This window comes from Columba livia, chromosome 5 (genome assembly GCF_036013475.1).
Source record: "Columba livia isolate bColLiv1 breed racing homer chromosome 5, bColLiv1.pat.W.v2, whole genome shotgun sequence".
NCBI classification, from domain to species: Eukaryota; Metazoa; Chordata; class Aves; order Columbiformes; family Columbidae; genus Columba; species Columba livia.
The window spans coordinates 34,850,250-34,872,923 of NC_088606.1; the positions used below are offsets into that span (position 1 = coordinate 34,850,250).

Below are 22,674 nucleotides of genomic sequence, written 5' to 3' on the forward strand. Positions count from 1 at the left end.
GCAATCCCAGGCAGAACAAATCAGAACTGGGTAGAGCAAGGGACGGAATATATCTGACAGAGCTGGATTCTAGTGAATATACGTGGAAGGGAGCTGGCTCACAACAAAAGGCTTAGAAAAAGTCACCACCAGTAATCAGAAACACAGACAAGAAGAAAGATCAACAGAAGCAAGAGAGAGTGAGAAGCAGCAGTCGGCAGGCAACGGCTGACAGCAGAGACAAGGTGCAGTCAGAGACAGTCTGGGACCAGTCAGGCCTAAATACTTGATTGAAAAGACAGAATCAGTGTTGCACTGGAGACTGGCTCGAGGCAGGGACAAGCTGGAAGTATAGGCAAAAAACTGAAAAAAAGAGTGTGTCTTCAGAAGCTGTTGAAAAAAGTAAAATAAAATACCCTAAAGACTCTAAATCCTCTGCAAATATCTGCAAACCCCTTCCCCCCTCTCTCTGAAAACTATCGCATTGTTCTCTACTGCTGAAACAAAAAAGTGTAACAACCCATAACTCTGTTACTTTCTGAATTCAAGCAACAGTAACATTCATGCACTAACTAGATCTAAAAGCTCCAAACCTGCTAATTATCAACATGACACACATATCACAGAATATTAGTCTTCTCATTTTGCTATTTTTTGGCTGATTTTAACCAGAAAATTACACACAGAAGCACATTTACAAAATATTAAACAAATTTCTCCTTTCAAGTTTGTCTGCTTGCATTAATTCTGTCTTCATTACTACAGTATCCCAAACTATTTTTTTTTACCCTATCTCACTCAATTAACAGGATATTCTCTGGGAATAAATCCAAGTTATTTCTTGAAGGATTGCAGTCTCTTTAAGATCTTGCATTCAGTATTATGGAACCTAAATGTTACATAGGAGAAAAGGTTTTTAATCTGAGCTTTTGCCAACGGATCCTTAACTGGCTGCATCAATTACATTGTTGTGTATTAACAGTAAATTGCAAGACCTTTCTAAGCTTTTGCATTCCTGAAAAATGGCACTTTAACACCATTCCCTCTCCAGTGCTCCCCTGCTTGCTGCAACTGAGATGGATCCATGATGCAACTACTGAACGCTGAATAGCAATATACTAACAGAAGTCAAAATGATCAAATAAAGCAGAGATGCAAGCAAGCTGCTTCTCAGACCACTAGAAGTAAAGATGACCACATTCTCATTTTCATACATCAGCCAAAGAAATTACACAAAGAAACCCCCTGGCACGCGCTGCTTTTTTATGTGACTCCAGGAAACCTGCATTATTGTTTAGAAGGAACTATTTTCTTCCTCTGAAAGAAAGTATTTCATTTCATTGCTTTTTCTTATCAATGTATTTTAATGTCAAAACCGGTCACAATGTATCCTAAAAATAAAGAGAAACACTCTTTAAATGAAATATTTAGAATTAATAACTAGTAAGACCACTAACTAAGAATATTTTAATTTTAGGCATTAAAACAATTTACAGAGTAAAATAAGTGGGTTGGTAGAAAATGTATTGGAGTATAATCTAAGAAATTAGTAGAAATACTTAATATTTTCTTATATCTTCATTTCAAAAGTACTATTCATGAGAACATTTTAAAGACACTCTGAAGGCTAAGTATAAAGTTAGAGACATTAAAGTTTGTTTTAGAAAGCTGAACCATGGCAACATGCAGCTCAGGGTAGGTATCTCGATTGAAAAGGTTTTGAGTTGTGATATCTACTTTATTCCCCAGGCTATGTTACCGATTCAGCTCTGAGGTTCATATCAGGCATCTTGACTCCATCAGTCTTTCCCATGCAACACACCATTCAGATAATTCAATACACATCTCATGATCCTATGACTAAAACTGGCAATTTAGGTCCAATTCTGCAATGTTCATGCAAAACTCAACTTCAGAAATTGATTCTGGCACAGAGAAAGCTCTGGTCGTTGTTTCTTTACCATAGATCATTTCTAATTTACCCCTTCACGCTGTGGCTGAAAAAAACAATTGTTTAGATTTAAGAGATTTTGGAGCTTCCAAGTTGCTCAAAAAAATCTCACATTCTTTGCAGCTTTTTACTAAATGGTATTCCAACATAACAGCACATCAAGAGTTTCTAAAATAACTTTAGGTAACTGGTTTTTGTACAACTGCCCATACTATACATGTATAGCCAAAAAAAAAATAAAAAAGGATCTATTACAGCCTGTCCCTACACCTCCTCCTTCTATTACTCCTTTAAAAAAGGGAAAACAACTGATCTTTATTTTCAAGGTAATACTTGCTATCTATGTACACATCTGCACGGTGCTCATTACCAGTCGTTGTCAAAACAAACAACAGCAAACAGCTGCTTGACTGCTTTGCTCTGTTTAGTCAAACTAGCAGCCTTTTTTGTTTTCTAGAAAGCAACCCAATGACCAAGATTGGCATGAAATTCATTGTCAGCAAGAATAGGCTCAAAGTAACTGGATGCTGCACACACTCTTTCACTCCCCATCTGCCACAGCTTGGTGCAGCCTGTTTGCTATAAGGCTGCTCCCATAAAGACTTTTGAACACTCCTAAACACATCAATGGCAGACAGGAATTGTATTCTAGGGTCCTGTTTCATTGTCAAAGACAACAGCCAGAAAAGTAATAGTGTTTCAAAAGGCAAAACTAAAAAACTATCTATAGAGTAGAAAACGCTTACCTGCTGAGCTAAGCAAAACACTGAAGTCTGTTCCTCTCTGTGATTCCCCACATTCACTCTGTTCCTCTTTTTCTGTATCCTCATAGCGGCTCCAGTTGGAAAAAATCTTTCTCCTTGAATAGCTTTTCCATTCTTCTTTCTCTTCTTCCTTTCGTGATTCAGTATCATCATCCTCCTCTACCTGTAACATATAAATGGAAAGTTAAGTCATTGCAACTCAATAGCATTTTGTTCTTTATTTAAATAGTCATTCATACAAACAAACTCCAACCACAGAATTAACACCCAAAAGACTAATTAGCCTGGATCCCCACCAAAACTTTGGATCAGGTCCTACCATTTTCCTAAGCTGTATGTAATTCACCAACAGTGTAATTAAAAGAACCTGATGAAGCCTCAGTTCTTACAGGGGCCAAGCAGTAACACTGATGCAAGTTCCACTGATTTCCCTCCTAGTCTAGAGGCCCATAATGAGTATCTTCCTGAAACTGAGAGCAATGCATAGGGAGAATTTAATCACAGTATCTCTGTCCCAGTGTTGCAGTGATATAGATGATAACTGAAAGAACTGACATTTGTAGAGCAGAACAGGAAAAAGATAACAAATACTTTAGAAAAACATCCAGAAAGGGTGATCTACGTAAGAATTTCCATTGTAACCAACTACAGGGTCTTAACTCAATTAATTTGGAATAGTTCACCAAATTAATTTCCTTCATGAAAGACATTTTATGAAAATACACAAGGAAAAATGAAATAGACTGCCGGCAGCCAGTCTACTAGCCCAAACTATTAAAAAGCCTTAGGGTCAAAAGGAGAACTCATTGCAGTGTCAGCTTAAGACGCAAGCAAAACAGGCATTTGCCACAAGCACTCAACAGCCATGGAAAACTCTCCCCTAGCTTGAATCCTCTTTATCACCAGAGGTCTCCTCTCCCAGGTCCAGTCGTTCAACTGGAACAACTCTCAGCTCACAAACAAAGATTTGCCTCCTGGAGGAAGGAGCACTCAACAGGAAAGAGAACTAAGAGCAAACAGAACAGTTCTGTGCAAGATACTTTCTGCAGAGGTCTAATTCTCTGAAGAGGTGGTGTAAAAGAGTCAAGAAAGAAGAGATTCCCATGTCTGCTCCCAAACATTCCTGTGGACAGATCCACTTTTTCTTCTCTCTTTTATTCCACAGTGTACTGTTGCCATAAGAGTAAATTTCACTGCCCAACAATAAGTGGATTCTTCATGACCAGGGCAGTGAAATTCAAGTTTATCTACACTGCTATAAAGGTTAAAGTCATCTCCATTCAGCATAAAATAATCTAAAAACAAGCTACCATTTGGTAGCTACCATAAGCCAAAACACCTTTACAGCCCACAATTAGACACTGGCTTTAAGACAGACCTTGGCTTTGATAATTTAAACCAAATGCAATCCTGAAATAAATGTGAAGAACGATTATTTATGTTTAAAAAAAAGCCCTTATAAGTGAAGAGCTGGAACATCTTGGGCAGAAAGATTACTAAAACCTCTAGTAGTTACTGTGTTTCTAAAACTACATTAGGGTTTCTTTAAGCACATACACACTGATACAACACTAGACAACCTAGTAGAAATAAGCGCACAAAGCCACTATCAGGAAGAAACCAACACCACTTCATTAACTTGATTTATAATCCATGAGTTAAGTTTCATAGCTCAAGAAAGGATAGAGCAATGCAACACATTTTAAATTGATTTTAGAAATACATCATGAAGAAGGCTTAACTACTCTATAGAAAATTTTGTAGCTACATTTTGGCTCAGCTAGACAAGGACAGAGATTTTCATGTTCCTTTAGTGTCCAATTACACAACAGAAAAATGTCTAGCAATGCCAAATAACACCCCTGTTGCACCCCAAATACTATATTTATATGCAAGTATATAATGATAAAAAGAAGACTGACACAGACAAAAAAATTAGGAAGTAGCAGCTAGTGGACAGTGAAGCATTACTATTCTTCAGTTCTGAAAATATAATAAAAATGACCCAAAATAGCAGTAAAGTCTGTTTTGTGGCTCTTACACACTGAAAGGCAAAGCACCTTCAAATGCTATTGTGAGAATTTAGATTATCCCATGTTTGATGTCTTAAAAAGGACTGCCCAGCATATCATACAAACAGCAAAATCAGAACTAGAATAATGATTTCCCAAGAAAAATAACCCATCAGTCTTCATAAACAAGCTTCTTTCAGCACTGTTTTTTGGAGTGATCTGGTTAGGAACAGCATGAAGGAATGGTAAAACCATCAAAGAGCTTAAAAAGATAAAAAGCCGTCATAATTATACAAATATACTCCCAGTTGCCAAACAGCTGGCACAAAGGTAAATATTCTGTGCATTCTCACTTGTTCTGTGCAATTTTTAGGTAAATTCTCTATTCTTTGTGTTCATCAGATTAATACACTAAAATGATTGTTGGGGACAAACGGTTTGCATGAGCAAGGGGATGAAGTCACAACTCCATATTACTGATTCAGAGCTACCGTTTCCACAGAACAAAGGCCAAATCCACTTACACCAAGATAAGAATCAACTTATTTCTCTTCTCCTATAAATTGAATTATTTGCTATAATCAAACAATCTCATGAAATTCAGTATCCAAAATAATTTCAAGCTAATACAATTTACAAACCAAAACAAGAATAGCGCTACACAGATAGATCTGTGTTGTACTTTGTTTTTAAGAGAAGATCAGAAACACCTTAGGTGACTATGACATTATGCATAATTACTTACTATAGACCTGTCTAAAGGATTCACTCATACCTGTCTAAAGGATTCATCAACATAAACAAGAGTATTACCTTCCTGTTTTAACAAGTTTCCAGTAAACTAATATGGATTCAAGTGTTTTCTCTTTCACTGGACTGAATTATTTTTCACATTCTGTTATTAGCTGTGTTATACAGCACATCTCAAAGAAATTTCATTTCTTAGAAGTAGAATTGTTAGCTTGAACTTTAAGAAATAAAGCACAAATCCTCAGGATTTTTAGTAGCAGCTGTGCAGCCTGGTTCCCCAAGTACCGTCCTGAGGTTTACTTTTGAAATCACTAAACTTCAAATACAAACCTGTTTACATTTCCAATAAATATTTAACAGAAAATTTTACACGATGCACTTCTGTGCTCCAAGATAAAACTATAAATAATCACATTTGAATATTCAACATTCAAGCAACTTAAAGATGCGTCTTCACCATTAAAATTATCAAATACATAAAAAAACCTCCGATCAGTGGAGTTTTGGAAAATAATTTGCTTCTACCACCTCACATGAGACAGCTACCATATAAAGTAACAACCTCAGAAACATATAAACATAAATCTTCATTACTTTCCTCTTAACTGCCTGTTCAGCTGACTATAAACTGCTACCATTGTCATCATACCTTACTGCAATGAGTCTTAACCAGTACAGAACAAACATCTGTCCTGTGTGTAATGAAACAAAATAACTTCCTGCCTCATCCTCAAATAAAATTCTAGAAGCCAACTCAAATATAACCTTTAAAACAGTATTACTCAGGTAAGGACAAAAACTTATGCCTTTAAACAGTACTGAACTACATCTACACATTATTGCTCAGTGCTATAATGCACCATGATACCACAGGAGGTACAACATTAATCTGCTGTGCCTCTGTTTCAGATATTATCACATGTATTAACATTTGCACACTGCATTGAAATTTTGAAAGTGGGAAAAGTAAAGAAAAGCACAATTGAACAAAACCAGGAAACCTTCAGACTGTTTTGTGTATTAGAAGAACAAAAAACCATATTCCACCTAAACATTAAGTTCAAAGTCATTCAAATAACAGTGAAAGAGTCAACCTGCCCTGCAGAGGAGCTTCCACAATTTGTGGTCTTTCACTAAGGAATGTATTTTCATCCTTTATGAGAGCCTATGACTCCACTTTCCTTCTGAAGGAAAGCAAAATGCTTAGCACACGTGACCCCAATCTACAGTCTCACAAAGAAATATTTTAGTACATCCTCTTTTATACTCTAATTTTGCCTACAGGGTTAGGGAGGGTGTGGTACTGAGAAAAAAAAATAAGGCAGCAGGCTTTCAGTTTGACTTTTCTCATGCACACAGTTCAGGAATGAAGGTGTCAAAATGAAGTAAACATTGCTCTGAACAGGCAATTCCCCCTGGGGTCATCCTCTGCACCTCCCTGGAACACAGAGTGGTTCAGATCAAACCAAGGCTGAAGCACACAATGCAGAAAGTGCAACAGTGACCTCTTACATCCTCCTTCAATTACTCAACCACTCTTCACCATAAGTGCAGTCAGTCCCAGTGTGTTACACACACGTGTGCAAACACTCAACAAGAATTGTTGAACTCGCAGCCCTTTAAAAAAAAAAAAAAAAACTGGAAGTGCGTTAAAAGTCAGCACTTCCACTAAGACTTTCTACTTTCTAAGACTGTGTTTATTACCCTTAGGAAGCCACAGGATTTACAGCTTACAGACCACTTCCTGTTTAGTTCTATTAACTGTGTACGAAAAGTTTAAAACGTTTAATCTTCGGCAATACATAGAATATTCTACAGTGTCTGGAAGAACATAGAAACAACATATGCTCAGCCTGCCTTTCTTTGTGCCACCTGCCCTTCCCCATTATGTAGGTATCATGCATTATTAGATCTCCGTTCTCATTTACTTTGTAGTATTTCTCCCATTTCTGTTCCTGAGAATGTCATTTTACAGAATGTAGGAAAACATAGTTTGAGCTTTTTTGTTAATCTACTAGAGCATAGCTATTTTTCTTCACCTTCTTCCCAATATTATACAATAACCTTTACATTTTATCTTTAGAAACTCTTTACAATTATATTGATCAAGTGCTTTCCCCCTTTGTTACTGTAACTTCTGTATTACTGTTTAGGATATAACACCTCTCAAAAACACACACATTTCCTCAATCTTTTCCATTCTTTATTAGGGACACTTAATAGTTAGCCACTGTCATGTGTGGATGCTTGCACGTTTATGGACAGTGACAGTCACTGCCTACCCCCTACATTGGCTGCTCCCCCAGCCAGCACCAGCACACACCAATTTCTTGAGTAAACTCCTGTCCTGATTCCCTCTTCCCTCCTTCGAAACTGCTGTAAGGCTGTGTCCAAGGGCGATGACATTCAGGTTTATCCATCTCAATCCCAATTCTCTTCTCAATGAGGAAAAGGCTAGCAAGACAAAATGAAAATATCCTTTGGGTTGAATCTGACCTAGATTATCAACTGCATCATGAAAGAGTATATATATTTTTTTCCTCCTTTGTATTTAAAATGGTAAGGTGCCTGTGCAGAGACAATTTCTCCTCTCCTCCTCATCCTAATTGGAACCGCATCTGTCACAAATTCTCACAGAAGGTCAAAAAAACATAGATAATTAAGCAACAAAGCAGTTTGCAATCTCTACACTTTAAATTGTTTCACAGAATAGAAGTCTGTACACAGAGGCTTGTAGGAGTGACAATAAGTAAGGCAGTTTGGCTGATATTAACTTCTGAGTGCTTCCTCTAGGCAGACATAAGTGGAAATGTGAGAGACTTACAGTTACACTTTAATGACTTAAATTGCTCTTGGAAAGACATACCTGCTTTTAATTTCCTGGTTCACAGTTATTGCTGGTACAACCAAACAGAAGCAATGAGATTACACCAGGAGTTATCTTAGCACAACATGACCACAACACAATCTCTTTTTTTGTTTTTGTTTGTTTGTTTGTTTTGTTTTTTGGTGACAGTGTTCATTAAATGCACTTTTTTTAATACCTGAAATCCAGAAAGGTACAGGAGAATCCCCTGACAGACTGATTTTCTTTATCACAATGACTGATAGGCTTATACCTTGTGATAGTTATATACACTAGAACAATCTGCAAAAAAGTTGTTCTGATTTTCCATATTTACCTAATTACAACCCCTAGATATATGTCTGTCTTCTCTGTCTTGTAAGTAATGACATTTATTAACATTAAATCAACAGTTGGCAAAGGAATACACTACCTGATTCATCATGGTGGAAATTTAACGGGCTCTCTAAAATATAAACTGCATAATATATTAAAGAAAAACAGAATATATATTCTGAATTATGGCAAACAAAAGCAGAATGTAATTTTTAAATTATTTTTTTAGATCAATGCTCATTTTACAAAAGTACTAGTGCAATTTTAGGTGCAAGTCTGTAGATGTTTAGAATCCAGATATCCATACCTACAAGAATACAGGATATTACCTTCATAAAGTTACCTAGACAGATGGCTGAAATTCAGTGACAGAATTTGATATGCAACTCACAACGATATAGACAGACACAAATTTAGTTTAAAAAATAAAATAAATTTAAAAACCAATAGTGAATCACAAGGTAAACATGTCTGTCAGTATATTATATACATACTCCACTATCTGGGAAAATCTCATCAAGTATTCCAACACATTGTTCTGTCTAACTAGGAATATTAATGATCAATTTCTGTACAGAGAAAAAAAGAGCAAGTTAGAACAATATAAAAAGGTCAGTATGTGTCACGGAGGCACCCCATAGGTTAATTTAAGGGACAACAGTGTCCAAAACAACTTTTATTAGACTGGTGAGGAACAGGGTTTTAGCACTCCAAAGTGACTTAAATAAAGGTTGGGATATCAGCTGAGGAAAATTATTTAAGGGGCAGCAACTAATACAACCAACAGGCGGTCCACAGTGTGCATGCACATGGCTTCACCCAAACAATGCCGGAGCTGTCCCTGAGTCCTGGAGAAATACACATTCGCCTAAACACGGTGCAGGATTATTTTTAAAGAGATATACGCACTCGTAGTGAGTACGGGAAGTGTACACTCGCAATTCCGCGAGGGTAAATTTATAATACACCCGCAATCCTGCGAGAGTCAATTTACTTACACGTGCAAGTGTGCACGGAATATTACACGTGCTTACGTGGAAGCACGGGAGGAAAGTACACTCACGATTGTGTGAGGGGCTCTTGGCGGCCACTCCTCGATTGTGCGAGGAAATAATTTATACACGTGCTTGTACTGGGCACGGAAAGTTACGCATGCAAGTGTGCACGGAAGGAAAATACACTCATGATTGTGCCAGGAAATAATTTAAAGTACGCGTGCAAATGTGCACGGAAAGTTATACGTGCATATGTGCACGGAAGGAAAACACACTCGCAATTGTGCGAGGAAATAATTTTACACGCGCTCATATGGAGCACGGAAAGTTATACGTGCATATGTGCCCGAAAAGTATAAATATACTCGCAATCCTGCGAGAAGTTTTACTTACACACGTGGCAGCAAGGCAAGCGCAGTCCCCATCCCGGGGAGAGGGGCTCTCGGCAGCAGCATCTTGCTCGTGCTCCGAGAGACCCACACAATGGGTGGAGTCTCGACGAGAGTCCCGTTTTTATCTGATCAGATCTGACTGTAGGCACTCTAGAAGCTTCTCTGCAGCCCCCACACTAAGTGTGGGTGCCCCTGAAGCCTTCAAACATCCCCCACACTGGGCGTGGCTCAGTGTGCCTCGGCACTCCCTTCTCCTAATGGCCCAGGAGCCAGGGTGCTCCGGGGCCAAACCAAAGAAGCTGTTAGCCTCAAGTAGCAGAGAAAGAGGGAGATGTGCCCACTCCTTCCATACTGAAGGAGGGAGGGGGAGAGAGGGGGGGTTGCATTCTGCCACAGTATGAAGTAAGAGTAGAATACAATTCCCCAAACTATTCTTATTTAGTCCTCTTAAACCAGATTTTAGAAAAGTATACAAAAGATTTGTAAATATCCCTGAAAAATAAGATGTTCCTAATGCAGTGATACCATAAAATACTATAGCTTCTTTCAGAGACAGAAAAGAATATTTTGTAATAATACTCAGCAACACATATCAAAAACTGTGAGCTGTTAGCTTATCTATACTGAATTGTTTTCAGTAGACATCACATTCACAAGTCTGATCACTTTAACAATGAAAACCAAAACATAATAATCTTGTCCATCAAATTATTTTGCTTCAAAGTTCCTGCTTATTCTATCTATGAGATGCAAATAATTGGAACTGATTAAAAGTTTCAAATTAATGAGACTGTTTTCTTATTATTGTTTAACTGGGAAAAAAACAAAAACAAACAACCTCTCAAAATATTTTTTGCACTTAGTAATTTATAACATGATCAAGTGCCAGGAGGCTACAAGTCATACTTCATCTTTCTCACAGATCATTATTAATATTTCCACTAGCTATAACCATATTTTGTACAAATCTTGCGCCTCACTGAATTGGAACAACGGCTTCTATTAGGAGCCAAGTATCTCCCTTAGACTCACTGAGCCAGGAGGGGTAAAAAAAAAAGCCCCACAGGCAAACAGCTTGTTAAGTTTCTTTGTAACTACTGATGTAAAGGGCAGACTATCTTTCAAAGAACTAGAAAAGAGTCTGTAAGTTCTGATGCTCAGTTTCTAAGGCTATCTCGGAAATAACCTGTGTAACCTGCCAGCACATGATCAGCTGTGTGGTCCTTCAAGTGGGTGACTTGCAGGGGCAGAATGAATCAACCTCTACAACCCCCACTGAAGTATTTTCTGCAGCTTTTAAAGACCCAGTTTGAAAACTGTTGACTCTCAGATAAAATAAAGAAAGTCTCAAAAGCTCTATTCTCTAACATTAGAAGTAGACTTGGGAACTTGATAAAGCCTGTCAATTAAGTATTTATTTTGGAAACTGCTTATTTCAAGACTTCAGTCATTAGATACAGGATTTTCCAAACTACAAAGCCACCAGCTAAAATTTAGCTCTACTCATTTAGATTAAAACTGCAAACTGAACGATATTTGACGGGGTATGTTGAGAGAACAATATCATTATTAATTGAACACTCATTCTGCACTAATTGGGAAACTGAGTAGAGAATCCACAAGCTGTAGAACCAACCACAGAAGTCCTTTGCCTCTCCTCCCCACAGCTGAGCCATGCTGTGAGCAAAGAGGCCGTGGGAAGCTTGTCCAGCTGCTGCCTATAGATAAAGAGACTTTTGATTTTCTAAACTTGCCAAACCAATACATTTCCATCAACACAAAATCAAATGGATTTTTTCTTTAATTCAGTAGAAACGATCATATGAAAGTTACTGGCAACTCTACAAACTCATCAAGCAATTTATACAAAATTATCACATGGACCTGCACAAAACCTGGCAGCTTGATCACTTTCAAATTGACAGTAACTCAAGGAAGTTGAATGTTTTTCTTACATTCAGTCAAAAATATGAGTACAAACATAAAATAAGAGACTCTTTCTTGACAGAAATAACAGGTTTCAAGAAAACCTTACAAAGTAAGTATATTGCCACAAAGGTTACAGCATTTTCAGTAAGATTACCGATTGTTCCTATGTATAGGCTGTATTTGTCAAAGTCAGGAGGTTTATATATTGCATACATATGGATCCACATATGTGAATGTTGTATGTCATATCCTAAAACCAAATTCTACTTAGTATTCTGGATAGGTTAAGGAAAATTTCTACAGAAAGTTATTTGCTCTTACCAAATTTGCTGTTCCTAAACAGACATATCCCGAGCTGAACTACAGATTGACTGCATTCAGAAATTGATTCAATTCTTCTGTGTTAATATCACAGTATTATAGACTAATCCCAGCTGAAAGAGATTGCAAGAGGTCACCTTGTCCAACTACCTACACAAAAGTAGGTCGAAAATCAAATCAGACCAAGCAGGTTGAGGCTTTGTCCACTCAGGGCTTGAAAACCTCCAATAGTATACCTAAATCTTATTGTTTCATTTGTTGTTTTATTCTAGCACTTCTAAAATTGCAAAAGCAGTTGTATTAACAGCCTTAACAACAACTTGTAAAGAACACACACGAGGAGTTCTGCAACATCACCGAATCAAAGTTTATTGAGGCTATATATTCACCTCAACAGTTCAAGAACAGACTTTTAAAAGGATATAGATATTTTGCTAGTCTTCATGAGTCAATTAACAATATGTTGTAAACTGATAAGTATTGAAAAGCTTTGTATTTCTGTAACCACATCAACGATGAAGTAAATGTATGGCAAATTATGTAAACAGCTCACTCAAAGCAGCATCCATCTGCAGAATAGAGAAAAATTTGAGTCTTAACTCACAAAGGTTATTTCAAAAACTTAAAGTCTACTCAAAGGAGTAAAGTTTAAAGAGCACCTCAGTCACACAGACAATTCTAATGGTTATTTAACACCCCCTACATACACACTTTTAGGGGGAAAAAAACAAACAAAAGCAAAAACAAAACACAGACACAAACCTGGCAACTCTCTACGAAGATCAAAACCAACATATTGAAGAAGCTTCAGGGTTTCTCATGCAAGGGAAAATATGTGACAAAGTTTCTTAATAAATCAATTTTTTACCACAACTACAAACCACCACCACAAACACCACCTTCAGAAATACTTCAGCTGTGTTATATTAAGAATGAAAAGAGTCCTCCAAAACTTGTTACATTTGACTAACAAGATAACTATTTCCTACCTTTAAATACAAAAATATTTGATAATATTTAGTTCCAAGTTAAAAGCTAAGGCTTTTTAAGTGCTTCTATTTTGTAAAAAGGAAAGCACAAAAGGAGTAAGACGTTATTTTTCTATGGATTTCAAAACACAGAAATAACTAGTGATTTTCACCCATACTGTTATATTTTCAGTTGGCGCAGCATTAAAGAACAAAAAATTCTGAAAGATGCCAAACAGAACAGTATTCTTTGAAACCGTACACCAAAAATGGAAGAAAAAATAATCAATCCTTTTCTTCTCTTTCCTACTGTTTATGTTCTGCCAGCTTAAGTTCCTTGTGTCGGTTCACAGCAGAAACAGACAAGCACAAACAATGGTTAGCGAGGCTGGAAGCGACCCATGAAACACGGGAGCTGGGAAGCAGGTTTTTCCTTCGTATCTGGCAGCAGTTACCACTGGACTGGCTATGTGCACTGGGAAGCCATGTCCTTGGCTGTCACTTCCTGCAGTGTTAAAACTTGTTTTTCTAAGGCAAATTTTTTTTTCTTTCTATTAAAGGCTTGCAGATTCTCCATTACTATTCCTGTTCCCCATCATACACGAAGACACACAGATGATCTTTGTTGACTTCACATATTTTTAAATAAAAATTTTTAAAAGATACTTTGCTACAAATATTTATGGTGATCAGTACAACTTTCAACAGGAACATCAGAACATTTGCAACTGGTTTTAGTCCCCTTTTTCAGCTACTGCTTTAAGATAGTTACTGAGATGTGTAACGCACCATTTCAGAGGTTCAGTATAAAAGTATTGATGTTTGGTTTACATTGGGAAATACTATCTTGAATTTAAATTAAAATATCAAACACCTGTCACCTTTTCAGATCAACTATCACATAATAACAGCATGTTGCAAACACAAAAATATTCACACAAAGAAAATTACAGCTGTAAAAGGTGATACTCTACTAATTTGAAACCCTAAAAAGGTACTATATAAGAAGTTCAAAAAGAGAGTACTCTGCTATCCTCCCCCTTTCACTATGTCTGCATCACTGTCAGTAGCATAGTTTCATCTGTCATTACTAATATACTGCCATTTCCTAATTATAATTTCACATGCTACTGAAAAATCTCACATCTCTACTACCCTTTTATCAACAAACTGGCAGATGCAGCCATCAAACATTTTTTAAAATAAGTTGCATTATTACATTTATGGTGTGACATGACAAAGCAGTAAGACTGGAGTTACAAATAGCCTCATTTGATGATATTTTCAGAAATGGAGGTCAGAAATGGATAATTTTTAGTACAAATACATAGCCACATAGTAAATCAATGAACAATACATTTATATAAAGGATATTAAAGATAAAAAGCAGATTGCCTAACATGCAAACAAAATGCAGAACTATAAAGCTGAATGCGAAACCACATACCAAGGAAAAAGCAAGCTATATATATATATATATATGTATATATATATGTATGTAATTACACTAATCTAAAAAATAATTGACTCACACTAAACAAAATAACTACATAAAACAGCAATGCTACATCAAAAAGATACTATCCTCAACTCCCAGGGTTTTAAACAGCATTTCTGATACCAATATTAATTTCTTCCTTTAGATGATGGAAAAACAGAAAAGACGCAAAGAGTACTAACTACCCATTTGATAAACAGCCACCAAAACCCCTTTCTTGTCTTTTCAGTGATGTGATAAATGTGTGGCCTAGTCAGTGAGGAAGACCAGGTTTTTTCCTTTCCGTTTTCATAGATGTCTGCAAACCACACAGTCAGCATAGCGGTGCAAGGAAAGGGAAAATGAGCATAAAAGTAATTCATCAAGTACATGCTTCCAAACTTAGAGATTGGAATCCCTGCCTCATAACTAAGGCAGCATTTCCCTGACAGTATACACCCAAGTGGAATAGAAAAGCAGCCACTCACATCCTCCATTATCAACTTTCCTTGTGCGAGTCGGTGCCCCCAGCACCAGCTCAGCAAAAGAGAGAACTAACGGGCTGGGGTTCCCCCAGGCACCCTGCAACGTGCTGTCCCAGAACGTGGCAAATTACTGCCAAACATGGTGGGTTTGCTGCCAAGAGAGACAGGCTTGTGTTGAGTCCACATGCACTATAATTCAAATTATAGCTGTATGATGGATGTGTCTCTATGATGCTCTTCCAAAACAAAAGGCAGCAATAAGCCACACCCCCCATTTTGAAGCTCTTCTAGTAGTATAGTTTGATGGTATAGGTAGTATTATGGCTTCCAGAGCTGTACATTCTCCAACTGCTACACTATAGTTTGAGAATTAATGATGAACATGTTCAAAGATTCTGTCTATAGATCAACATAACACAGATAATTAAAAAGAAATGTGTAGACACATCACACTGTCCTGACTCAGGCAAGTCAGATGCAGGATTTTATACCACCAATGTGTGGCATGCACTCGGTCTCAAAGCTGTCACCTGCTGCAGGCAACAGAAATACAAGAATTTATCAAAAACCTCTAACAACTACATCACCACTGTACAGTTTTGACAGAAACATAAAAGTTTCTCCAGAAAAAAACATTCTTTGTCCCCAAATGACGTGATAATAGATGGGGACAGGGCTGTAAGAAAAGGGAGTGCCAAAACAAAGCATCTCAAAGAGACAGTGTAAGTAAATACAGTCCATGTTTATTCAGCTACTGCACAACTACAGCATTTTATCCAGAAAGTGGAAATAAATTCAATTCCCTTGTCTGCACAAATGCATTTCAAGCTGGATCTCCCACATCCCATGAGAACATACTGACTCTGCATACTCTGAAATGCGTGAAGGAGCCTGTTTTCTCAGCCAGATCAGTTCTACTTTATACAGCAACTGGATACTACCAGCAGAACTTGAAAAGCTGGTGGCCTGTGTGCCATGCAGATGCCCAACTACCACACACACACAAGGGGAAAAAAAAGGGAAAAAAACAAACAAAAAAATCCAAACCACACCACGCCATTCATTTCTGCTCTATCTTTATGACACTGCTATGTTTTTGCATAAAGTACAAAGAAACTGAAAAAAACCTAATTGAGGAAAATTCCGTTCAAAAAGTGCTTAAAGTGCAATGGCAAGTCACTTATCCAAGAAGTGAAAAAAAAATGACTGTACTTTGTATTTGAAACTGGGAAGAAAACAGACTGCAGTTTGAACCTGTTTATTTTCTCCACGTTCTCCAAATCCTTCACTTTGTTACTCATTGCAGATTGAAACCTTTTCCTCATGCACTCTCTGTATCTAAAACAGCCTCCGTGTGTCCGCTGGCTGCCTTTTTACAAAAAAGCATCAGTGCTAATGGTTCTGTAACCTTATGCACAAGTTACTTCTAATGTAAATTGGCAGACAGAAAGATGATTTTTCTCTATATGTTGAGAAAGAACTGAAATTAATACATTACTTCATTAAGAGAGGTTTTTTCTGCATCATAAACAGCATTTTCAGTGTCTAACAAAGGATACAATAAGGCAAGAAAACAATTATTATTATTAATAAGCGCATCAATCTGCTTTGCTGTCTCACTGAAAATAATTAAAACACTTTTCATTATACTTCCTCCTTCAGGGCTTCACATAATTTAGATAAGATTTTTTCCCCTTCCAACAACAGAAAACAAGCATTTGTAAAAGTCACTTAATTGGCATGCTTGGCAGCCAGTTTAAACAAGTCAGTATATGTATTTGCAAATTCCTTTAGTTTTATACTTTATTTTTCCCAGACTACACCTAATGAGATGGAAAGAAAAAAAAATGTTAAAAAAAAAATCTTAACATTTTTCAACAGTATTAGTAAGATTAAGCAGTATTGCCAAACGTTTTATCTATTACAGTGACACACATGACAGAGTAAGTTAAAAATTATCTCTTCAAAATATTAATGGGGACAAGTTCATATACGTTTGAATGTTCATAGTCATCTCATGTTGGCATATTTACCTGTTGATGAATTTGTAGTGAATCTCCAGTGATATTTCAGCACTGTCTCTCATTAACAGAAACTATTTACCGTCTTATTTTGCTCACCTGGCCATCATAGCTCTTCCAGTACAAGCTTAAGTTCCTATTGTAAACTGCGTTTTCAACTTCAAGGAAAAAGGAAAAAACTACTGACTTTTTTTCTTTCCTTTAGACTAAGGAAGGAAGAGCCTTCAGAAAGGTTCCTCCATGAAAGAGAAAAAATATCCGTGCAAAGGGTAATCCTCTTCACTAGTTTGCTCTATTGGTGACATTTAGAAAGATCTACCAAAGCTAAAGAGAAGCTTAATTAGCAGAAAGGGCACCTGAGAGAACAGGTAGCACAAGAAAAAAGCTTCTAGTCTTTACTGTGCAGAATGAGAAATTTTGAAAGACACATTAATTCCTCAGACCACTTCATAAATGCTGGATACTGGAACTCATCACTTTTAGTTAGCTAAAGATAGAATTAGCCAAGAAGAGACATCCTATTCCAAAACATATGTTTTGTGTAACAGGAATGATGTTCCAGCTAAAGGGAAAAACATCTTATGAAGCACACAAGAGATTTGGTCTTGAAGCTTTTACATAAAACTGTTACTGCTTCAATGCTCCCAAAGTACGGTTCTAGAAGCTGTCTTATTAACTTTGATAACAAGAAATATTTCCCTCCCTTTGATTTTTAAGATGTTTTATGGGTAATTCAAACAGATTAGACATGTCACTATGACCTGGCATGAACTATAGTCTTCCACAGTATGTAACTTGTAGATAAAGAGTGTAACCAAAGTTTCCTCCCCCAAGTATGTTCAAACCTATCCACAACAAAAAAAAAAAAAAAAAAACCACACAAAAAACCCCACCATGACTCCTATCTAGACAGAACATCTGTAAAGAGCCTGTCATTAAACAAGGCTCTGTACAATTCTGTACAAACGGATGTAAACCAAGTGCTCACGAAAAACCCCACTGTGTTGTATCTCCAAGTTCATTCTGTGACTATCAGCCTCTTGAGAGGCTCAAGCAACAGTAATGTTGTTTCATTTTTAAACCACCTTTATGAAATTGTTTTATAAATACACCTGTCAGTGCCTAACACAAGTTATAACTACACCAGGGTGGTATAGTATCAGGGGTGTTTTCCAATATCTGTCTTTGCATTCACCTAACAAACAAACAAAACAACTAAAAAAACAACCAACCAAAAAACACTTTGCTCTTTATATATCAAACCTGAGTGCAACTCATGTGGACATTTTAGTGATCACCACTCAAACCTCAGACACCACTTCCTCATTCATCTCCAACCTTGTTTTGGAGGGGATGGGGGGAAGTCCTCTGAAATATAATTTTCCAAATAGTCTTAAAGAATGCACTTCCCTTAAACAAACACACAACACAAGATGAAGTAGTAAAGAATCATTGTCCAAAGTCTTAAATGCCCTAATGCCAAATTACCAACAAGGTAAAGGAGAGCTGGGCTGTACTCATTGGGATGCACTATGACCCCAGGATTTTTTGTGCACATCACATCTTTACCTGCACTGGTTTAGTGTGCACTGGTTGCCAGCCCCAGGGGCATGCAGAACACCAACTGCAGGAGACCTCAGCATCCATTTACAGTGGTGAGCTCTAGACAGTGCTCAACTGTCTGGACAACAGCTGGACAACCTCCACTGTGGTTCTAGTAACAGGAGGGAAGCAACTTCGAGTCCACCAGTATAATACTCAAATGTATCCCACAAGGCAAATTTGCACCAAAAAAAATATCATTGACAGTAGCTAAGTACAAAGAGGCATATAAAAAAATACCGAAAAAGTAACTTTTCTCATTAGCACAATTCATTTTGAACCTTTCCTCTACAAATAAGTTTTACGCTGAAACAACAACCTTTTAACACCCTTGCTAACAATAAGGGTGAAGTGGAAGGAAAAGAAATAAGGAGTATGGCATCATTTGAGCTTCTGTTGCCTCCACAGTCATGCCACCTACTGTTACAGGAACATAAAAACAGGAACATAAAAAGCCAGTGAAGTCAGCAAAGCAACATAACCTGAGTGATACAGCCTGAAACAGAGTACAGAGAGGAGAGAGAGGAAAAAAAACAAAACAAAACACCAAAACAAAACATCAATCACCAAAAAACCAACGCTTAGTGTGTCAGGCAATCAGAAAAAGCTCAAGGCATCACAACATGCCAGTAACAGATCAGTAGCCTGGAAGAGCTATGGTGCAGAATCATCACTCTGTTCTCTACAAGACAGAGATCCTGGCTATTCTAAGGTTAAAGTAAAAGTCTGTGCAGTCTGTAACTGTACAGTTCTCCTGAGGGAAAAGTGAAGCAGGAATAGAAACAGGACCTTGAGGCGAGGTTCTCACACACTCCAGCAGATTTACAGGTTTTACCAGCAGGATGTATTATTAAGTCTACCTGCAGAAGAGTTAAAGCCTTATTTAAAAAAAAAAAAAAAATACAGAGGAATTGCATACATGAAAGAGAACAGTGGGAAATGGACCCTCTCTACACACTTTACCATAGAACTTTACCATTTCACACAGGCTTGAAATCTTTTGATTACGATAACCCATACAAAATATTCCTCTGTCCTTGTTATAAGGCTCTAAATCATCACTAAATCAATAATCAGCATTTTTTTTTCTTTAAAACACAGTGAAACATTCTGATAGCTACAAAAGACTGTGCAGCACCGTTAGACCAGCTGAAAACCCATAACAGGGCTCCTGAAACTACCCAGTTACTTCTGTGAGGAAAACAGAAGCAAGACTGCATGGAAGAAGTTTTCAATCAAATTGCATCACTTGTACAAACTTGTTTATTCTTCACCATAAATACCTACTATCTCTCAGTTGATGTACCCATACAAAACCCTGTACGATATTCTCTGGGACTAACTACTCATCCCAGCAGCACAACAAGATTTTTAGCTCAGAATTACTAAGTGTTCCCTTCCCACAAATAACTTTCCTTCAGAGTTGTGTTTGGAATGAATATCCAGTAATGAGTCCTAGTAATTCATGCATACGAGTGATTTTCATACATTCCACTGTACGTTCAGAACCCATCACCCTGAGATGAGAAAAACATTCCCACCCCATGACATGCACGCATCCTTACTCTTCATCATTCAGTTTGGGCACCGCCTCTGCCCGAGGTTGCGTGCTGAGCCATAGGGCAGCACAGCTGCCCGCCCCACCTCCTGGGCCCTACCCGCAGTATTCCACCACCAAAATACACTTGGAGAGCATGAATTCTTAAATCCATAGTTTTAGTTCTTCCCTAAGTTCTAAGATGTTTAGTTAAATATGATGGGAAGTTATTCGGAGAGCTTCTCCAATATCCAAGCTATTACCATTTTATATTTCCTCTGAATAAAATTCACTTACTACATGGGATAACTAAAACTAAATAAGCTAATGATTGAAACTTGTATTTCATATAATTAACAACATATGGACCTGATAAAGTTATTTGTTTAAGCTGACAAAGTTTCAGGACAACCTGTTGGAAAGTTACCAAATTACTAACCCAGAGACTTGAGGGAAAAAAACACAAACAAACAAACAAACAACAAAAATAAACCAGCACTTAAGTAGGTGAGGCCAGAAATGCACAGCCATTCAAACTACAAAAAACCCAAGTTACCAAAAAAATGTCAGACGAAGCTGTTCTGTAGCAACGATGCTGTATGTTCATCTGTGTAATGTTCACCTTTCAGTACAAGTGTCCCAAGTTAGATCAGCAATGAAGGTGGTAAAATACAATGAAGAAATAACAATAAATATCATCAAACCATTCCACATCAAAGAATCAGGGCTTATTACAAAACATTGCAGTTCCCAGCACTGTGAAAAGCAGGTTTCTCTATTGTCTAGAAACTGAAAAGAATAAATTAACTTTGGCTGAGTAAAAAGCATTTATCTTTTTCTATTGCAACTTCAGCCTTGAAAAAATAAAATAAAAAAATAAGGCTGTGACAAGTGGTTACACATCAGTTTTACTGAGTAGGCTCTGTAACCTTCATCATATTCTTAAAACCTATGACAGTATTTTTTTATACTGACCTCCATATACTTCCTACACCGTGCATTACACAATCTACCTACCCTTTCAATCACAATTTCTATTCTCAATGCCCAAATTAAAGCTACTCATTCTTAATAATGTTTTTCTTCTTGTCCTGCCTAAAATTAATCTTTCTACTTAATGCAACATTGCTATCCAGGCTTCCTCAAAGTTTCCTCCTCCTCAGACAAAAAAAAAAACAACACCACAACAGAGGGAACCAAGTCCTTTGACCTCCCTATGTCATATCTTCTAGACTTCACATGTTTCTTCATTTCTTCTCTCTGAGCTTTTCCTCAGCTGGTACAAAACTTGCAGAAGTAGAACCAGTTCTTCAACTGCATTGCTAATTGATACTTTCTCATCCATTAAGCTGCCAGCTCCCTTCTATAAAATTGCATCTTAACCAGTCACACACCTCTGCAGATTTTTTTCTATGTAAATGTAGTTGTGTTATATTTGACCTTGAATTACATCCCACTGCAGATTGTTTCTCCCATTTGTTAAGACTGTGTTCTGTCCTCCACCTTCCTACCTACCCGTTCAGTTTAGCACAGTCTGCAAATTTTAACACTGTATATTTTACTTCTTCATCAGAATTATTAATGGAAACACTGAACAGGAACAGATACGGAATGAAGCTTTGCAAACTCCTATTTAACAAACACCAGTTTGACTCTGAACCAAAGCTAAAGAAGTTTCCAACCATTTGTTCACACACTTTTCAAGAGCTTTAATCTAAATCAATACACTCAAAAAAATAATCCATAATCCATTCACAATCATTGCCTCTTCACACCTCATGACAGAAGAGAAATTCATGAGAAGGGAAGCTCTTCACACCTCATTAGTAATTAAGTACAGCTCACAAACTGATGTACATTAATAAGTCAGTTTTTTCCTAGTTGCTTTTGAGAATATTAACACAAAACGTCAAAAGATTTATTGTGTTCAGGATCCAGAAATATATTCTTCTCCCATCTGCACAAGTTCTGATACAGTGTTGTAAAAGAAATCAAATGTATCTGTATTTGAAAAATCCAAGCTTCTGTTACCACGCCTGTAAATAGACTTCTTTTTGCAGTTGCTTGGACTGTAAAGATTTAGCTCATACTAATTTGGAAAAAATTATCTGATGCTGACAGCATTAGATGTTCCCCTAGATCAGTTCTACATGTGCATGGACCACAAAAATGAAGATACAGTAAACACTAAATCAACATTATATAATCTTGAAACTAACCATAAGTAAGAAAGGCTGCCCTAAAATGCGTCTGTTAACCTCCATTCTTTAAAAATAAAACATTTACTGCCATCAATGCCCAAAGACAGAA

At 37.1% G+C, this 22,674-nt stretch overlaps 2 protein-coding genes across 4 annotated transcripts in view; one reads left to right on the top strand and one right to left on the bottom strand.

The window, feature by feature from the left end:
• AVEN (apoptosis and caspase activation inhibitor) overlaps positions 1-22,674 on the bottom strand; it is a 101,117-nt gene that overhangs the window by 74,040 nt on the left and 4,403 nt on the right. The window contains exons 1-2 of one of the 3 annotated variants that reach the window (XM_065064244.1): positions 20,921-20,986; positions 2,677-2,857 (exon numbers count right to left, since the gene is read on the bottom strand). In XM_065064244.1, coding sequence (XP_064920316.1) covers positions 2,677-2,857; positions 20,921-20,971 — 232 coding nt within the window. In that variant the 5' untranslated portion in view covers positions 20,972-20,986. Of the gene's footprint in view, positions 1-2,676; positions 2,858-13,036; positions 13,085-20,920; positions 20,987-22,674 lie in introns of those variants that run through there. The other 2 variants (XM_021287354.2, XM_065064243.1) reach the window with 2 other exon arrangements.
• The window catches only part of CHRM5 (cholinergic receptor muscarinic 5), a 58,153-nt gene that overhangs the window by 16,649 nt on the left and 18,830 nt on the right, over positions 1-22,674 (top strand). The gene's annotated exons all lie outside the window — the stretch shown is intronic.